The 19742-nt window shown below is 30.9% G+C and overlaps 2 protein-coding genes across 2 annotated transcripts; both read left to right on the top strand.

Annotated features, from left to right (window-relative positions):
• The first annotated feature begins 244 nt into the window (after positions 1-244).
• LOC130629364 (uncharacterized) lies at positions 245-2082 on the top strand. The gene has a single exon (XM_057442518.1). It carries the CDS (start codon positions 292-294, stop codon positions 1636-1638), a length of 1347 nt encoding a protein of 448 aa, XP_057298501.1. The 5' UTR covers positions 245-291; the 3' UTR covers positions 1639-2082.
• Positions 2083-3324: 1242 nt separating this feature from the next.
• On the top strand, positions 3325-18582 carry LOC130629363 (echinoderm microtubule-associated protein-like 1). The gene is made up of 24 exons (XM_057442517.1): positions 3325-3982; positions 4069-4190; positions 4491-4772; positions 5398-5663; positions 5998-6095; positions 6923-7157; positions 7625-8126; positions 8568-8969; positions 9218-9320; positions 9519-9653; positions 9749-9809; positions 10902-11006; positions 11399-11494; positions 14204-14353; positions 14697-14948; positions 15240-15389; positions 15669-15803; positions 15948-16015; positions 16240-16328; positions 16814-16911; positions 17008-17098; positions 17424-17510; positions 17815-17942; positions 18104-18582. The coding sequence occupies exons 1-24, from the start codon at positions 3813-3815 to the stop codon at positions 18230-18232; spliced, it is 3954 nt and encodes a 1317-aa protein (XP_057298500.1). The 5' UTR covers positions 3325-3812; the 3' UTR covers positions 18233-18582.
• The last annotated feature ends 1160 nt before the right edge of the window (positions 18583-19742 follow it).

Below are 19742 nucleotides of genomic sequence, written 5' to 3'. Positions count from 1 at the left end.
AAATTTTTTCTTTTTTATATTGTAGCTCTTTTTTCTTTTAATATTTTTATTTTAATATCAGCCTGCAGTTATTTTTGTTAGAATATGCCAATTAAATATTTTGTTCTTATTTTATGCATCGCTAAAAATTGTTTTTTTGTCTATAACAGCAGCTGCCAAATGCAAAATTTAAAAGCTAATTCTTTTTAAATAATAAAGGTGTAAAAAACAGTTTTGATAACTTGCAAACGTATCCAAATGGAGGAAACATTTATTTTAATGTAATGAACTTTTTTTCATGAGCTCATATTTATGGATATTTCTGAAAATGCCCTTTTTATTGCCCCGTTTATTTATTTTTTTCTATTCCTCGAAAGTCCTGTGAATTTAGTAATTTCTTTTTTTTATGAGTTAGCATCATACTCTAATGTCAATTTTTGTCAATGGTATTTACCCATAAAGCAAAACATTAACTTTCAGTATAAATGTATGCATGGATTATTTTTTAGATACAAAAATAAAGAAATGAAATTTGCTGTCCAAGGTTGTACGCACGGTGATCTTGATTTGATATATAGTTTGATTGATCATGTTGAAAAAAAAGAAAGTATTAAAATTGACTTTTTGATATGTTGTGGCGATTTTCAAGCAACTCGTAATCATGACGATTTGATGAGTATGGCTGTTCCAAAGAAGTATCGTCAGATGAAAGACTTTCACGATTACTATGCTGGTCGTAAAAAAGCTCCGTTGCTGACGATATTCATTGGTGGAAATCATGAAGCTGCCAATCATCTATGGGAACTTCCTTATGGGGGTTGGGTAGCTGAAAATATTTACTACTTAGGTTATGCTGGAGTGATCAATGTTGGTGGTATTCGTATAGCTGGTATGTCAGGAATATTTAACACAAATGACTTCCACAAAGGCTACTTTGAAAAACCGCCATTTAATGAAAGTACAAAGAGGTCATTTTATCATATAAAACAAATTACTACTGCAAAACTTAAAAACTTGGAAGGTAGTCCCATTGATATATTTTTAAGTCATGATTGGCCTTCTAATATACAAAAGTATGGTGATATTGAGCAAATTTACGAGCAAAAACCATGGCTACGAGAGGAACCGATTCAGAAGTATTTAATTGACAATGATCCAGCAGAAGAGTTACTTCGCTTGTTAAAACCAACATACTGGTTTGCTGCCCACCATCATGTCAAATTTGCAGCATTGGTGCAGCATGATTCAAAAGAGAGCACAAAGTTTTTAGCACTTGGAAAATGTTTACCATCTAATGATTTTATGCAAATACTAAACTTTGATTCGCCAAGTTCAGAGGTAGTTTTAAAGTATGATCTACAATGGTTGTCAGTCTTAAAAGCAACTGATCATTACATGAAGAAGTCAGGGAAGATTGACACGTTTGAAAATTTCGAGAAGGAACAAAATTTTTACATGATGACTGAAGCAAGCAATTTTTGCAGTAAATTTAGAGAAAATTTAGCTGTTATTAAACTGGACAGCAAATCAAATTTGAAGTCTCGTCAACAAACAGTAAAATTTTGTGAGAAATTTGGGCTATGTGATCCATGTGTAGATTATGAGAGTTGTGATTATTCAAATGAAATCAGTGACGATAGTATTGAGTTCACAAACTAAAAATATAAATTGATTTAAATGAATTACTAAATTACATTGATTTAACACAGAACTTTATTTTTTTAAGTAAGCATCGAAATTAAGGAATAGGGTTTTCTAAAATCTATTGCACATATAATACAAAGATTTAAAAACCACTTTGCAATTATTATTTGTAAACCATGTTACGAACGTATGATGTCTTAAGATTTACTATAGTATAATAGTTATTTATATTTTTTTTATGTTTTTTATATCTAAATAAATTAATAGTAGTTAGTGGGTTTTTTGTAACTTTATGTATTTTTTGTTTATTATGTTATTTCGTTGACACTAAGACCAAAAGCTTAGTGAATCAATATATCTTAAAATTTTATTCTTACTTTCTTCAATCGATATAGCAAAAATATTTTGATTTTAACATAAATTGTTAAAATCTGGTATCGCTTTTATAGGTAATGCTGTCTTTAAAAAGATTCCTGCATTGAAAATGATATTTTTGTATGTTAAAGAGTATACATTAATTGGAATTTTTTCCAAATTTATTTTTGGTTTTTAAGATATTTAGCTTTAAAGATTTCAATCTGACCTTATGACATCAATATTGATGGCGTAATAAGGTAGTACCATAAATTGATAATTTAAATACTTGCAAAATTTCAAAATATCAAAACTTTTATAGAAGTGTAGACTTAGCTCCTGATGCTCTTTATGATTATCTTGACACATGTAAAATTTTGTAGCTTAAGTAATCTCATCTTTAATTAAAGATAGAAATGTAACGTCAGCATCTTTTAGAAAAGTTCAGATTTGAAATATTTAAATCTTGAAGTTATTCATCATCATCATCATCATCATTCTCGGCTTAACGTCCATTTTCCATGCTAGCATGGGTTGGACTGGGTATATTAATGACCCTCTTCCAATCTGATCTAGACTGTGTTAGATCTAAATTCCGCTTTCTCTGTATCAAGTCTGTCCTTATAACCTCCTGCCAAGTCTTTCTCGGTCTGCCTCTGGACTTTGCCCCAGGAACTATGAAGTATCTACACTTTCTTACCCAATTATCCTCCTCCATTCTTTCCAAGTGCCCCAGCCAACTCAATCTTCTTATCTGGATAAGATCTTTAATTCTTCGGAAACTTAGCCTGCTTCTTAGCTTATCTGAACTCATTCTGTCTCTCAGACTGGTGTTACACATCCAACTAACCATTCTTATATCATTCCTTTCTAAACGGTCAAGATATTCCTGCTGCACTGCCCATGTTTCACTACCGTACAACATAACACTTCTTACACAGGCCTCATACAACCTACCTTTTACCTTGATTGACAAGACTCTGCTAGTGAACAAGGGAAGTAACTCTCTGAACTTTTTCCAAGCAGAAAGTATCCTGCAAGTAACACTTCTTTCAACACCCCCTTCACTGCCCAACATATCACCTAAGTAACAGAAGTTCTCAATTATCTCTAACGAGCCACTGTTGTACATTCAAAATTTAAATATTTCAAATCTGAGAACAACGAAGAAAGATTTTTAAAAAATTTCAAAGGACTTGATAAACAATTTTTTTATCCTCAGCAACATATAAAAGTATTATATTTTTGTTGCCAATACATGGACTGGTTTACTAAGGACTGCCCCTTTTTAAAATTTATCCTCATAAATTTTAAATGTTTTTCCTTTTCGTGTTTCTAGATCCAACTTATATTGTATTTTATGTTTCAATTCATATGAAATAAATACACAGACATTTTGTAAGGAACGTAGAGAACAGTCATACAACTTTTTCCACATTTGTAAAAGCTATTTGCTACCAAAAACTTCCAGTTAAATTTTATAGTGCCAAAAATTTAAAGATTTCTGGAAAAGTCAGCTGCAGTGAATTTTTTTTCCTGGAAATAATTTCATTGCTTTTAGTGGATAAATTGTTTTTCTGCTGACCTTGACTTTTTTATGCTTCGGGTTACGGTTAGCAAGTAATTACTTTTAAGGACATTTAAAAACAAAATTGTGTGTGTTGATTTTTGTAAATTATGAAAGCAATTTCAATTCTAACACTCATTAATACGCATGGATTCATTTAAGAAAAAGATCATTCTTTAATCTAATTCTTCATTTTCTTAGAAATATGAAGTATTAAAAAATAACATGCAGTCACCTAGCATTTTCCTTATTTGTTTTACTTGTGGCAATGTATCCATCTACTCACTACAAAACAAAAATAATTGGAGGGAAGATAGTAACAGTTCCCGTACACAATAACAACACACACAACTACAACACGCATGGTTATCCATCGGCACATAGCTATGGTACAACAACACATGTCAGAGACTACACACAAGAAAATGCACAATACAGGTTTTTGAATATTAAATTTAGAATGTTTACAGTGATTTTTTGAAGAAATTATAGTGATCTAAAGAGCTTAATTTTCTTCTTCTCAGATATGATACCTCTTCGAACATTCAAATAAATATTAATGCATCAGCACGACACGAAGCTCAAAAGAATAAACAACGTGCTATAGCACAAACATATCGCTCAGTTCTCTCTCCTGAACCTACATGTAAGTATGATTATTGCCTGTTTACTTTCAGTCAGAGTTGATGAGAGAAGTAATTAAGTATATCCCAGTCAATGCAGTTGGACAACTTTTAAAGCTCTTTCATATGAAATTAATGTGTTAAGAGGAGATAAGCTTTAAGGAGTCTGTATTTAGGGTTTCGAATTAGAAAATAAACAAATTAGGAAATAATGTGGTAAGTTTTACTTTGTAGGCAACTAATTTAAATGGTCAATTGGTTTTTACAAAAGCTATAAATAATTGTATTGACGTATTATTTCCACACGTCTTTTGTTTTAACAGACAAGACACAAGCATGTGATTCTTGGCATGCTTCAGATCCGTTCACCAATCAAGTTAAGAAAAACATTTCATCAGCCTCACGCCATCAGCTACTATCAGCATTTAGTTCAATGAGAAGACTTGACCCATATGAGAATGGAATTTTATCTGGTGTTGAACTACATGAAGTTCTTGCTGTACATAACATACATGTAGATCCCCGTTTAACAGAAGCATTGATAAAACAATATCAAGTCTCCTCTGGTGGTGTTGCTTATGTTAACATGTGGAAATACATCATGGGTGAGACAATCTTTCTTAAGAGATACTATAGCTGTTAGAGTGTGGAAAAATCCATGTGAACCTGTCTGTTACTACTCACACCTACCAATTTTACTCACAGACATACAGTGAGCGTTAGAATTAAAGACAAATATCCCGCATCATTTGTAATGCAGCACCTACAAGCATATGGATATTTGCTTGGCAGTATTTGTATCATCTGTGCAAAAAAAGATTTTGTTATAATCAAAATAAAAAAAAATTCCTTATACTATATAGTTGTGCAGGAAAATTTAACAGGCTATTCTGCAAAAATCGAAGAAAATACCTGAACACTAAATCTTGTCACAGGACATAAAACATGTATATCATTTAGCAAGATATCCTTTAGCAAGCCATTACTTCAAAATTAAAAAACACGGATCTGTAGATGAGTGCTACAATTAATTTCATAGATTATAACTGCGTGACAAATTATGCTTACTCAAAAATATGTCCTTTGTATATTTTTTTGTATGTATGGGCAGTACAGTCTCACTTTTGTCAAGGAATGAACTTTTGTAAATCTAATGCAATGCCTAGATTTCGGATACAGAGTATGGATGTTCGTTTTGTATGACTATACAGTTATTTGCTACCTTTATAGATTGCTTCGCAGACCAAGACAAATTTGGTACGGCAGAAAAGTCAAAAGTATACCAACAACATTTCGAAGAGTATTATAGAAATACTTTGTATGAACCGTACGAAAGGTTTTCAAAGCCACATATACAACCATCGTTGCAAGCAGAGCTGGAATTTGAACTTCGACATTTTGCAAGGTCAAATCAAATGTGTCTAAACACAGAGAATATTCAGTGTATATGTCAATCTTTGGATAAATATAACAATGGTAAATTATTACACAAACAGGTACAAACTTTAGATTTTTATTACTTGTTACAAGCTTGGAATGACAATTGAATTAGAAATTACTTTTAATAGCCTGTTCCATAGATTTTGAATGTGCAGTGGAGTTAACTTAGGAAACATTACAGTCTGATAATATGGCATGGCCTTTCTCAGTTTGTACTGACTGATAGAGGTCATGTTTGATAAGACTTGGCAAGTGGCAGCTAGAGTATTAATTCCAATGGAATTTGTATGATTTGTTTTTAGTAACTTTATGCTCTGTTACATCAAGTTGCATTCTTGCATTATTTGGAATTAATATAAAACGTCAACAAGATTATTTTCTCTTCTTTAGGTACTGGATATCTGTTACAGAGAGTTGACTGGTATTGACATCAATGTAATTACAAAAGTAATTCGAGCATGTGATACCGAGAATCGGGGACTTGTTGAGTATGTTTTTTATTTGTTTCTTGAGGATATAATGTTTTTCGCAGTAATCTGTCTTTTACACTTAAAATTGAATTTCAACTTTAAAAGAATGCAAGTACATTTAAAATTTTGTTCATAATTTGTTTTAAAAAAGTGGTGATCTGAGCAGTGTGCATCAGAATGTTAGAAAGAAAGTTACTGCAACTTACTATTCTTAGTCGATTTCTTTGTTTACTTTTAACATGCATTTTTTCAGAATTGTTTTGAAACAAGTTTTTGAATGGAGATTATATTTGCTTTGGTTTTTTAGAAAGTCCATAGTGAGTTTTGAAAAAAGATATTATTAGGAAGCTGTAATGTAGGCATCAGCGCAATTTAATACAAAACTCCCTGTCTACATTCTATTATGTAATTTGTTCACATAGTTTACTCCGCAAAATGTTTTAACTGTGTCCACCCATACTAACTGGAATGCACTTTCAATAATAAAAATTTCTTACTCATTAATAACAATATGTGCTCCTTGTATTTTTTACCCCAGCTAACTATACTTCCCTAACATCATTATGTATTAAGAAGAGACTAATCAGAATACCTCTAATTTTTGCCATTGACTTTATATACATTCTTTTTTTGTAAGAAATGATTCTTTGCACATTGTCCCAAACATTGTTTAGCTACTCAGAAAAACCTACCCAAAAATTGTTTAGTCATGGTTTACCTGTGTAAGTTTATTGTGGAAAATTGCTTATTTAGTTTTTTCACAATTGTTTAAAATTTTAGCAACTATTGTGAGGATATTTTATAATTGTTTACTAAAGGTACTTTAATTAAATTCTCTGTTTTAGCTATCCTTTGTTTTTAAAAACAATTTCTGACTGTCAACCAGCTTACCTACCTCCAATCAATACAAGTCCAAGAGCTTTAGTATCTGGAGACATTGGTACAATGTGGAATCCACATCAATCCTATACTAATATGAATAATCAGCAAAAAATAGACATTCATGTTCCTACAGGAAATGCTAAGGAGTTAGAAAAGCTTGGTGGATTGGATTTGCATTTGAGTGATTTCGAAACACAGGTTTCTTTTACTTCTACTTTTAGTTTTAGAGGTGGGGGAGACAGAGTGTATTAAGGTGTTATTGAGCTTAACTTATGAAAGGATTGGTTAGCAAAAAATTTTTAATACCACCATTTATTGTGTTTAAGTTGTCATGTCTTAATTTTAATGTCACAATACTTTGAATTTCAGAGTGAATTTGAGTATATTTTAAAAGGTTTATAATTTTTGTCTACTGTTATTTATAATTATTTGTCAATCAGGTCCATGCACCTGTTGCTTGTTTTTTATGTTTTTTGCCTCACCAGACTCAGACTTCATGTAAGATACATTGAAAAGGTTAAAACTAATATAAATACATGTTTGAAAAAAACTGACTTCTTATTCAGTTTTTTTTTATATGTACCAATTTAGAGAATAGGACCAGTTGTGCCATTATTGAAACGCTTCTTTATTAGATCAGAATTTGATGTTTTAATTAATTTTAGATTCATTCGAAAAAATCTCCTGTATTGACCCCATCTCCACCAAGAGAAGCCTCTCCAAATAATGTAAAGTCAGTATTAGAAACAGCTGTAGAAATTCGAAATAGAACTTACTCTATAGATTCTAATAACGACAATTCTCCAATTCTACCTGTTACTGACAAGCGGGAATCTACAAATGTACGAAACGGAAAAGAAAGGCCCGTTGAGCAAGCTAGAAATGTTTCTTCACCACAAAAATCTGCAAAAAGAACTCCTAGTCGTCGACAATGGAATGAAACAAAGTTGTTACAGAGTGAACTAACAACAGATACAAATAAATTGATTATAAAACAAAATCATCGATCTGTTTCAAAGATGGAGAAATGGTGGAAAAAGGAACTGGACTCTAGTGGAAATAGTGGGTATGGATTCAGATATGGCCGTAAAACATGGGGCCAATCAAAACCAGTAAAGAGTATAAAAGGAAAAAGAAAGAGAAAACCAAGGAAGTTTAAGAAATCTGGTATTGTGATTCAATTTAATATACTTCCTCATTCCTATTGGTACTGATATAAATAACTGTATTGACAATGACACTTTTTTAGCCATCTTACAAAGTTGGCAAAAAGCATCGACCTAAAGAATTTTTCAGATACATCGTTGATATGCAGTCACTGTTTAAATTTGCAGTAGTGATAAATCCATTAAATAATCTTCATTAGGGCCTACAAATCCCCTAAAAAAATGGTAATAGTGATGCCAGCAAAAGTTGGCATATTTAGTTTAGACCGAGATCTAACCGAAAAACCTAAGATCCTAACTCCTTAGTCTGCCTTGGTTCAAATTGCGTAAACCTAGTATAGGACTTTTGTTGCTTTGTCTTAATATAGTTTGTGGGAGCTTTTTTGTTATTTGGTTTTTAGTTTCCAAATATATCTACTGTTAATTTTATAATTCATTTTAGCTGACTCATGTTTTAATGTAGTCAAACATGAACTTACCACAGACTCAGAATGCTTGACTGCTACTGATATGGATTCTGAAGTTTACACAACAACAGACATTGAAGTTGGTGAAGAAATTCCAATAAAAAAGAAACTTAGTCCTTTCAGAATTGTGCCTGATATACCGTCAAGAATTGAAAATGGAAAAAAAAGTTTGATAACTCATGAAAAAGATAATTCTTCTGTACTCCCAAGCAACAAGGTAGAGTCAGGTTCTTTAATTGAAGATAACGAAGGCCATAAGAATGGCATTGTAAGCACAATAGAGAAAGAAGAAAAAGGTGAAGATGACATAGTTGAGATGGTTGAAAAAGTGAAACTTGTCTCTTTGTCGCCATCCCCTACTTCTCATGAAGAGAAAGGTAAGCAATCATAGAAAACGATAGCCAGTAGATTTCTTTGTTGATAAGTTCTGTAAAAACAATGACAAGTTATATGATAAAGTAAACTTTAAAGTGAGATGGACAATAATAACCGAAACACCATCTAGTAGTAATAAATAACCAGCAAGCTATTGAAACAGTGGATAGTACTGTCCTGCAATTTATCATCACGCCTTGTGAGGCTCTTATAAGAACTACAATCTCAAGTGTTATGTTTTTTTTATTAGGCACAATAGATATCAATGGAAAAAGTTTTTTTGTGTATCCATCATATGCAAAAACCTCAGTTAATGAATCTTCTCCAGCACAAAAATTACAACTAGAATGGATGTGAGTGTATGTTTTACTTTAAAAAAATGAACTGTACAGCTGGGGAATTGTGTGAATACTGTTGGAACTTCGGGTTTGGGTGTAAAAATATGATTATTATAAAGGTTATTTCTAATGTTATGTTTTTTATGAAGACGTGTATCTTTTTTATGAATGCATGCATGCTATTAAATTCAAAACATCTATAAATTGTTTCAGATATGGTTACGGAAAAAAATCAAATGCTACCTCAACGAAAGAGATTATATTTTACACTGGACGTGTTGTTGTTGCTATGGATACAGAAAAACAAAAACAAAGGTTCTACAGAAAGCATACAGAGAATATAACCAGGTAAAAATTGCATTGCAAAATGGATAACAAATTTGCTACAAAATCAGTTTTATGAAACCATATTATGTATTTGTTTTCTATGTGTTTGTTTTTAGTTTATGTGTGCATGCAGACAAAACCACAGTAGCAAGTGCACAGGAAAGAAAAGATGCAAAGGTAGGTTTACATGAGGTTTTTTTATTGTTGATAGTTCATTAGTTAAATCAGAATGTTTTAATTAGAAACCAATTTCTTGTGGTTGTCATGATTGATACATTATTTATTGTCTCTGTAGTAGTAAGTGAGGTTTTTAATATATTCTAAGAACTCGTAAATAATCTAAAGCACATATTGTCATGGGAGCAAGATAATAACAGAGCAAAGAAACTTATCTCAAAAGTTAACCACATGCTCTTATAAATTTACCATAAAGTTTTTTGTCAAAATGAGTAGCGAAGAAGATGATTGGGGAAGTTTTTATGTTTTAAAATTTGTTTTCTAGGAGTGTTGCCATTATTAATTTCTTAGTGCAGTAATTATTTTGTTTCATCAATGTTTCTTTAGAAGTTGATTTACAGTTTTGATTGCTATGTTTTTTACCCTGCAAGATTTACAATGCTTTGTATCTATTTTTTTACTGCAAGCTTTAGATTAGTAAACAAATAATATTTGTGTCCAAAAAGTGAAAAAAATACACATTTTTAATTGATATTTTATTTAACATATACATTTCAGTGTTACGTCCAGCCTAAATTAATACATGGATGAGACTAGTTAGTTAATTTATTAGACTAGTTAGTTAATGTATTTCAAAATTTACACAGTAAAAATATTCTTAATCATCATCATCATCATTCTCGGCTTAACGTCCGTTTTCCATGCTAGCATGGGTTGGACGGGGTATATTAATGACCCTCTTCCAATATGATCTAGATTGTGTTAGATCTAAACTCAACTTCCTCTGTATCAAGTCTGTCCTTATAACCTCCTGCCAAGTCTTTCTCGGTCTGCCTCTGGGCTTTGCCCCAGGAACTATCAAGTCTCTAGGCTTTCTTACCCAATTATCTTCCTCCATTCTTTCCAAGTGCCCCAGCCAATTCAATCTTCTTATCTGGATAACATCTTTAATTCTACAGAGACTTAGCCTGCTTCTTAGCTCATCTGAACTCTTTCTGTCTCTCAGACTGGCTGAAATAAGTTACGTGGATTGAATCCTACTATATAATTGAAGCAGTAGTGTTAAATTGAATAGTTTACACTTTATTTTAGTGCATCATTTATATATGGAATGTCATTGATTTATCTACAACGTCATCAATATTTATCATATCTGATAAAGTTTTAAAAATTGTTTCAATGGACTTTTGCCAAGAGGTTTCAATTATTTGTGCATTATTATTGTTTTCTTTGTTGTTGTTATGATGACTTTGTAATACGAGAATAAACCAGAAATAATATTCTTGTTGACAATATTTGTTTATATAAGAATTTGTGCAAACATCAGCCTGCCAGATATGTCTCAGTCGCTGGTGTACGGAGCATGGGATTTTTTGTAGTGCTGTAAAAAGTGATAGCCACACGAAACTCTTTATTTTTAGTTGCTTGTTTTGTTCTTATGTTTAATTTTTTATTTGGGGGGTGTTAATCATAGCAACCCAAATATTTCTTTTAATTTTCTTGGAAATCCTATTCTTTTAATGCAATCATTTGTTTCGAATTAGTTTTAAACTAAATGTAAAAAGAATTTTATTTTCTTTCAAACAAAGGATACAACACTTGTAGCTGTGCAAACAACAGATTCTGGTTTTTCAATTTGTGTATACGATTATGTAAAAGGTCTTGTGAAGTATCAACTGAAAGAGGTTAGTAAAACATTTTTTCATTTTAACTATTTATCAAAGTTTTTATTAAAATATTAATAACAACCGGTCAAAGTTATTGTCATAAGTTAAGAGATCTTCATACAACCACAAAGAAAATACATTTTGTTTTTCTTATTTTCTAATATATGTCTAGATATTCAAAAATATAATAAATAAATAAATAAATAAATAAATAAATAAATAAATAAATAAATAAATAAATAAATAAATAAATAAATAAATAAATAAATAAATAAATAAATAAATAAATAAATAAATAAATATCTTTTGTATGTTGCTATGACTGCAACTATGTAAAACCAAGACCACGTGGCAGAACTATTTTAAGGTACCGTCCAGTAAAAATATAATAATAAAAAAGTAGCCTGAATTGAATTCAACTTTTCTTATTTGTTGCAAAAATATAAGTGATTATATTTGTACAGTTTTACAACTCGAATAACATTTCCTTTATGTTTACAAATTTTTCATATTGCATGCTGTTGAAAGCAAATTTATACCGAAGCTATTCTACATGAAAGGGAGGCTACAATAATATTTTTGTTGTGACATAAGGGTTGAGTTCTCGGCAAATCAAAACATTGTAAATAGAAAATGATTGTTTTACTCTGAACAATTTTACCAGATTATTTTTTTTTTTTTAATATTTTAACCCCTTTTCAAAAAAATGTAGCAATTTATGAATATTTAATTTCAAAGCATGCAACTCTCTTTCAGAGATAGAACTTTATCTCCCTGTCCACACAAACAGAATGTCTGTCTCTACACAAATTAAAGTAGATTATTTTAAAGCTGTTTTATTTTTTGTGCCAGGACTGAGACCAGACGCAGGTAAGATTATTTACATAAAAGTATATCTACGCAGATATACTTTTATGTAAGTAAAAGTAGATCTAGAAAAAAAAATGATCTACCCCTTCTATTAAACGCTCCCCTCGAAAAATTTAATAAAAGCCTCGGGCGTTTATTCGAAGTATCACAGTATGTATATTTTACCAACTGCAGATATTTTGAAAAATGTGCAGCCTCGTTTCCAGTACACCTCTCTGTTTATTTTTTAATATAAAAAAGTATTGAGTGCGAGGTTGTTTTTAATTTACAATCAAGTATTCTTGTTGTCAACTTTATTTGTCCAAGAAAAATCAATTTTAGGTATTTCTTCACCTTCTTTAAAGCCGGTATACACCCCATTTGGACTTGGATATTCTATACGTATCATAGACGCGACACAAGATGGTATCACCCAACGAATGCCTTTTCCCAAGTGGTTATGAGCAAACCAACAGATCAAAAAATATCATCCTAAAATAAGATTGGAAGTACTATGGCAACAGTACTTTCAAGAGTGCTAGCGACTTACTTGTTACAAACTTCGTCCTTTTTTTTAATTCCACGGCTTTCCTGATCGTGAAGAGCCACTAACGCTGTTCTTTAAAATCACAACCGCATTGAAATCTTCAATCTCTGTTGTACATTTCTTATCTAAAGTACAATAGAAACCTTGTACCCAGGCGCTCATTTATAATACAACCAGTAGAAAAATGTAAGGTCAAATTATATAGCTGTAGCTGGAAGTATTTTATACTGTCCGCTTGGTTACAGCACAAACACTCAACAGCTGAAGGCATCCTCTCGCACTTTTCACATAAGCACCACTCACTTACATCTATCTGTGTGCGAGAGGCAGCGGGTGATTCTGGTGTGTTTGCTTCATCGTCATTATAAGAGGGAATTTGTGTTTTGTTATTGGGTCGTTCTGGCTCAAACTGAAATCCAATTATGTTTACACTTCTGTTTGTGAACATGGTTGATAAACGTAAAAAAATTCTGTTGGGAATAACGTTAACTTTTTTTCTTCTTCATTTCTCTTCCTGCACGTGCCAATCTCTACACAGGTGTAACCCAAAGAATACGTCAATGCATAAATTGCACATATAAATGTCTTTACCCAGTCCTTTTCCGCGTTCGAAGTTCAGTAAAGATGGCGATTGAGAATGACATGGTCAGGTAAACAAATCCAGTTTAAACTAATGAAAGACAATTTTGGTTGTATTTAAATACTTTTTTCTTTACTTTTGTTCCGAGGTGTAAGTAATATCAAGTTTTAATTTTTTACCGGATAGTACCTTTAAAGAAGAGCTGGTATCATTTTTATATAAATATTTCTAGTGCTTTTTAACATTTCATATAGAGTTTTTTGTGTAGTTATTTGTGGCTATTTAAAATTCACTGAATGTGCGATGATGTCACAATAAACTAAAAAAAAAGAATAATATTATTGTCCAATGTATAGTTTTTTTGTTGATGGTTGTCTCATGTTTAAAATAAATCTTCTTATAGTATCTTTAATTACTATTACTTCTTGTTCTTGTTTTTTTAATTTCTTGTACAATGATCATGAGGTGTAACTTTGCCTTTCTTATTTTAATATGTGTTATATAAGTTTTATCATGCTAATGTGATTCACATGATTGGGCAAGGACTACGAAATTGTGGACCTTTTTTCATGCTTGTAAATCATTTAAGAGTAGTGAAAAGACATTCCGTTTATTCCATTACATCCCTTTGTAAACTGTTATAATGTTATATATATTTTCTAAGTATGTTTCCTTATGTTTTCTCAAGTAGTACATCAACAACTATAGCGACTTAAGTTTTCATTTATTCAGCATTATTTTGTGTGTACAGGATGATCCATTGCTCAAAGATGTTCGCTTGGAAGATGTACTGTGTTCTCCTATAAACGGGAGTGTTTTTGTGACGTATGGACGAAATGAAAGTCTTCTGTTTTGTAACATTAAAGAAGACTACATTAGCGGAGATGCTGCTGAATTTGGGGTATAAGTTATCTTATGTTAACTGAATTTTGCAAGTTTGTGTTCAGTATTTGTGTCCACTTTGGCTGGAATGTCAACAATTGTCAGGAGGGGTTTTGATAATATAGGCAAAATATCAGGAGTATAGAAATAAAGTAGGGAAGAAAATTAGAAAAACGTCTGAAATTTTAGCTAAAAAATTTCAAGAATGTTAGGAAAATCGACTTTAAGTTCTGAGTGGACACTCTGATTTGTTACTTTCATATAGTTTTATAATTACCCACAAATTAAATTAAAAAATGCATTTCTATTGTCAGTGAATTTCTGCTGCCTTAAATTTTAAGAATGTTCTTACTTTTATTCAGGCTCTGGAAATTTCTAAGAATATATTATGTGCAGTTTTCAATAAAAATGGTGATCTTATAACTGGTCACTCAAACGGAGGGTTGTATGTTTGGCGAAGAAACAAAATTGATCATGCAATTCATAATGCCCATAATGGACCAATTACTGCCATGTGTTTCACAAAACATGGCTACTTACTTACTGGAAGTAGCAGGGAAGATGTGGTACTTGTTTGGGATGAACAAATGAAATGTATATTTAAAGAAGATAAAGTGAGCATATATTCAATAATTGTCAACTTGGATTGTACGCAAATCATTCTTTTTTGATTCCTTAACTTATGAAAAAGTTTAAAATATTTATAAACTTTTCCAGGCAACATGACATGCTAAGAATCCTATGCTAATAATACACATCCAAACCTCCTTATACAGCAGACAATACTTCATTTTTTTTGCTTATCCACGACACAAGTAGTGCATGTTGTTGTGAATATCTTTGTGTCAGTTTATGTTACACTGTGAATAGAAAAACTAGTAATACAAATTCAATTTTATATTTAGATACTTAAAAAAAACAAAGGGTGCAGAGATATATGTATCTATGACGACGTGATGTGTATTGGTACATCTTCAAATAGTTTGATCAAGACAAGCATTAATCCTGTCAAGATATTTTCTCTTGCTGAGAAAGAATTGGTCACTCTGTCCGAGGTAGGTTGTGGTTACAGTTTCCTGCAAGAAGTCCTGAAACTGATTGGCAAAATGACTATTTGAGTTTTTTAAGTAAGTTATATCCTTGAGAAGAGGCTAACTTTAGCAATTTAAAGATGAATTTCAAATGTTGATTCAGCATTTTTTTCTCTACCATCTTTTTTATCACATCAATTTATTCTCTTAATGTAGATAGTCGCCAACAATAAGTTAAATGATATAAAAAGATGCTCTGAAATATTTTGGTCTTTTTCAATAACACCTTATCCTCGTACATAGTGTCATGCAGATGTTGTAATGGGTATATGTAAGCATCCCTCTTATAACGAAATGATGATATCTCTATCTGCAGACGGTTGTGTTTGTATGATAAATATTGAAACAAAAGTTGTTGTTTGGATGCATCAAGTTAAGGTGAACCCTTTTATTTGGTATATACTGTATATATGGAGTAAAGAAACAACTGGTTTTAGTCTATCTTTTATTAATTCATTATATCCTTTTGCCAATATGATCTCCTGGTAACAGATACCTAAGAATACTTTATATGTTTTGTAGGGTAATGGCTCCTGCATTTCTTTTCACTCATTGGATGAATTTATTTTTGTTGGCTGCCAAGATGGAAGGTAAAATTACAGCGTTTTTCGTCCAGTTAAAAACTTGTTCATGTTTATCTTCATGTTCATAATTTTTGCAAGTGGATTTTTCTTGGTAGCCATTGTAATTTACAAGGAACTCATTTTATTTTCACAAATCTCACATTATTTATAAGCTGCTTGAGATGATGCTTTAAACATATACTGCCATGTTTCTTGTATATTTTTGGTTTTAACTTTTTTCTATTTTTCAGTATTCATCTTATTGATGCCACTAACGGCACATTTGTTGAAAAATTTAAAGACACGCAAACATCAATATCATGTCTCCAGTCCTCCCCAGGTGTGAAATTTGACTTCTTTAGTGGTCATTATATACATATTACACGCCTGTCAAAATTTGACATAAAACTTAGAAAGTCCGAAATTAAAGATGAATTATTCCCGTTTGTTTCAAGGGTTAAGATTTGTTATGTAAAACATATAGGTAATGTTTTGGACGTTTTGTGGACTTTTGCATGTGAATTATCTGTTGTCCAATTTTCTTCAACTGTTTGAAAAACAGTTGTTTATTACTTGTATTCTACCCCCATATGTAACAGAAAATCGATGAAATCAATGTATATCTATCTGGAGTAAATTGTAGAAATGCTTACCAGATGTGAAGAAAAGTTGTTAATGTTGTTAATTATCTGGTTTTTACCTTTAAATTATTTCAAAAGTTATATAGTAATAGAGGCTACGAATGTCTTTTCTATTTATTGTCAGCTGATATATATGAGACCTTGTCTGCTAAATTATAATGTGCAATTTTATAACTTCTAACAGATGGGAAGTTACTTGTTTGTGGTATGGCTGATGGAAAAATTGTTTGTTACAATTTTGATGACAAAAATAAAGATTTAGAGATGAATATTATTTTAAAGGTTTGAAGTTATTTAAGATTATGTTTCATTTTACGCAGTGTTTCATCATTTATGAAAATAATTTTGTGCAATTTTGAAACTTGCATCTTTCTTTAGGAGGACTGTATTAACCCTATTGTGTCCATTGATTGGTGCATTTCAAACAGCATTATTAGAGCTCAATCGGTTACGAAAGAAATTTTTTACTGTATGTTAATTTCTGTTAATTTCTGTCTCCATTTTTTTCTTTTCTTTCAGTTTTTTTTTGTTTTGTTTTTACTTTAAATGTATTGCCTAGGAATTAATTCTTCCATAGTGTATTTGACTTCAGCGTATGTGATTAAAAAAATATTTAACCAGATTAAATCTATTTAGAAGTTCTTACTACACTTCACTTGTTACGACACAAGGAATACATAAAAGTGAAAATAGCTAATATTGGAATCGTGCAAATATGAATTTTTCATCTGGAGTTTTTTTTCTGTCTCCACTTCAGTCACACCTTACTGTAAGATAATGAATGCTATTTGTAGTTGATGTACTAACTGGAAACGTAGTTGACAATAATGAATCCATGATTTGGTCAACAAATACTTGTACAATTTCATACGAATTGCTAGGTATTATTTTTATACAATTTATGTTTCTTTTCAAATTTGTATTTGCACTTTCATAATTCTGTGTTTACTGAACCTTTGGACAACATATCTTTCAAATTTCAACCCTTGATACACACTGATACTATAACGTACTAGCATTAATATTAAAAACATCTACTTGCCAATAATAGATAAATTTTATTTGAATTTATCACCTAGTGGAAACCAGGTTGCATTGTGCTGCTTGGCAACTCTGGATGTTATTAGAACCTTGTCATAATTCTTTAATCTCAGTGATGAATTTTGCATCGTCTGCGTTTTGTAGGTCTGTGGAGAAAGAAAGTATTCCATGCGAAAAATTCGCCTCTGGATGTAAGTAAGAAGAAAGAATTAGTTGCATTTGCTCATGAAAATCAACTTTGTTTAGCAAATTATCCATGCGTCACGGAGAAGGTAAGTGTAGAACTAGAAAACTTATTATTTTTTGTTAAAGTAGGGAAAAAGAACATTTGGTTACAAAATGGATATAGTTTGTGCAAATTCGGAATTACAATATTTGTAAACTAAAATAAAAAATAGAATGTTGAGAGAAAGGATTGTTTTTGTTGTTTTAGAGCATGTTCATCGGTACTCCATGTTGTGGATACAATGATTTGGGTTGTATTTGTTTTACTTTGAATGGTACACATGTTGTTACTTCTTATGAATGTAACGGTTGTTTGTGGCAATGGAAATTAGTTTAATTTATCTTCACAATGCATGAAATAGTAAATTAATTAATGTAATTATACAGTTATTGTTCAATAAGCCAAGTATTGGTATTTCAACAAAAGATTTTATGTCTGGATAATTTTGATGTGTTTATATGTGTGTATGTAAATTTTCAAATTAATTATATTTATTTTTTCAAGTTGTACACTATAATGAGATAAAAACTTATTTTTACTAATGTGTTTATACTGATTCGATATTTTATTTTATTTTTATTTTTGGAACTTACTATATTTTTAAACTTATTCTATATTACAATAAGTTTTTTTTAACAAGAACATGATTTAACCAGGCAACCTAAACTTTTTGTTTTTATGTTAACTATCTGTAAACGGTACATAAAAAACAAGTTAATTAGTTAGCTTAAATTATATATTGTAGTGTATATCATCATTAGCACTGTTAATGGGCATATTTTCTATCCAATAGATGGTTGCAAAAGGGTGAAGATAGATAATAGAGACTTCTAAGTTTACAAGAATTGTACTTATAAAGCATATTCTTAATGTATATGGAAAATAAGAAAATGCATTTCTTGTTGAATTTTTGGACCTGCTGTTGTTATTGCACTTTTAGTAATGGCCTCACTTAACGTAAAAAAAGATTAGGGATGTTATAATACTGAAGACATAATAATACTGAACACATAATATTACACATAGAAAATAAAAGGTATATTAGACTTTCTCTTGATCTAGTCTCCTGTCATTAAACAAAGTGTATCTAATGTTTGCTTGTACTTTCGTGAGGTGGCGGATAGTATATCAATTTTATAACCACAGTTTATTAGAAAATTAAAGAAGAACTGTGTGAGCATTTTACATGACTATCCTCACAAATTATCGAAGGATATGCCCTGTCTATTATTCCCAGGAGGGACCATGCCTTCGATGGAAAGTCCTGGTTAATCCTCATCTTGAGCTGTGCAGATTCAATTAGGGTCTGGGCTTTAAATAAAGGAAACGTAATATCTACAAAAATTATTATGAATAGTGAATAAAAGATACAAAAAAATCAGGGGTATAACACATTAAATATTTTTAATTGTTTATTTTTGGGTTATGGTTTTACTTTTTTTAGAGCATCAAAGTTACAATACAGTCAACATGTCTGTTGCATACCCTTGTGCATTTGTGATACAAAATTCTGCTGTGTGAGAATTGGGCAGAAATTAAAAAAATAACTTCATTTGAATGATTTTGCAAATATTTATTCAAAACAATGAAAAAATTCCACCACCAACTGTAAATGCCTGACGTTTTACTGCAAGCATTTTACACTGGTACGGGTACTGTAATGGTTCAGTTATCATTCAACACATCCACATCCATTACAACTTAAAAGTCCACTTTTTAAAAAATATATATGATGAGGTATAAAAACAAGATAAATCGTCTATTAAATTTTATTTTTCTTCTAGATAGTAATAAATCTACATTTTTCCATTAAAACGCTAATAACTCCCCCTCCGATAGTTTCAAT

The sequence above is a fragment of the Hydractinia symbiolongicarpus genome, chromosome 2 (assembly GCF_029227915.1).
Source record: "Hydractinia symbiolongicarpus strain clone_291-10 chromosome 2, HSymV2.1, whole genome shotgun sequence".
Classification (NCBI taxonomy): domain Eukaryota; kingdom Metazoa; phylum Cnidaria; class Hydrozoa; order Anthoathecata; family Hydractiniidae; genus Hydractinia; species Hydractinia symbiolongicarpus.
Note: the sequence above shows the minus strand (reverse complement) of the source record. Positions and strands in the feature narration are given on the sequence as shown.

Excerpts from the sequence above, each read along its gene's own strand:
- LOC130629364 (XM_057442518.1), top strand. The coding sequence starts at position 292 with ATGGATATTTCTGAAAATGCCCTTTTTATTGCCCCGTTTATTTATTTT.
- LOC130629363 (XM_057442517.1), top strand. The coding sequence starts at position 3,813 with ATGTATCCATCTACTCACTACAAAACAAAAATAATTGGAGGGAAGATA. Across the intron at positions 11,495-14,203 it reads TGAAGTATCAACTGAAAGAG|GATGATCCATTGCTCAAAGA; the intron begins GTTAGTAAAACA and ends TTGTGTGTACAG. Across the intron at positions 17,511-17,814 it reads AATTTCATACGAATTGCTAG|GTCTGTGGAGAAAGAAAGTA; the intron begins GTATTATTTTTA and ends TGCGTTTTGTAG.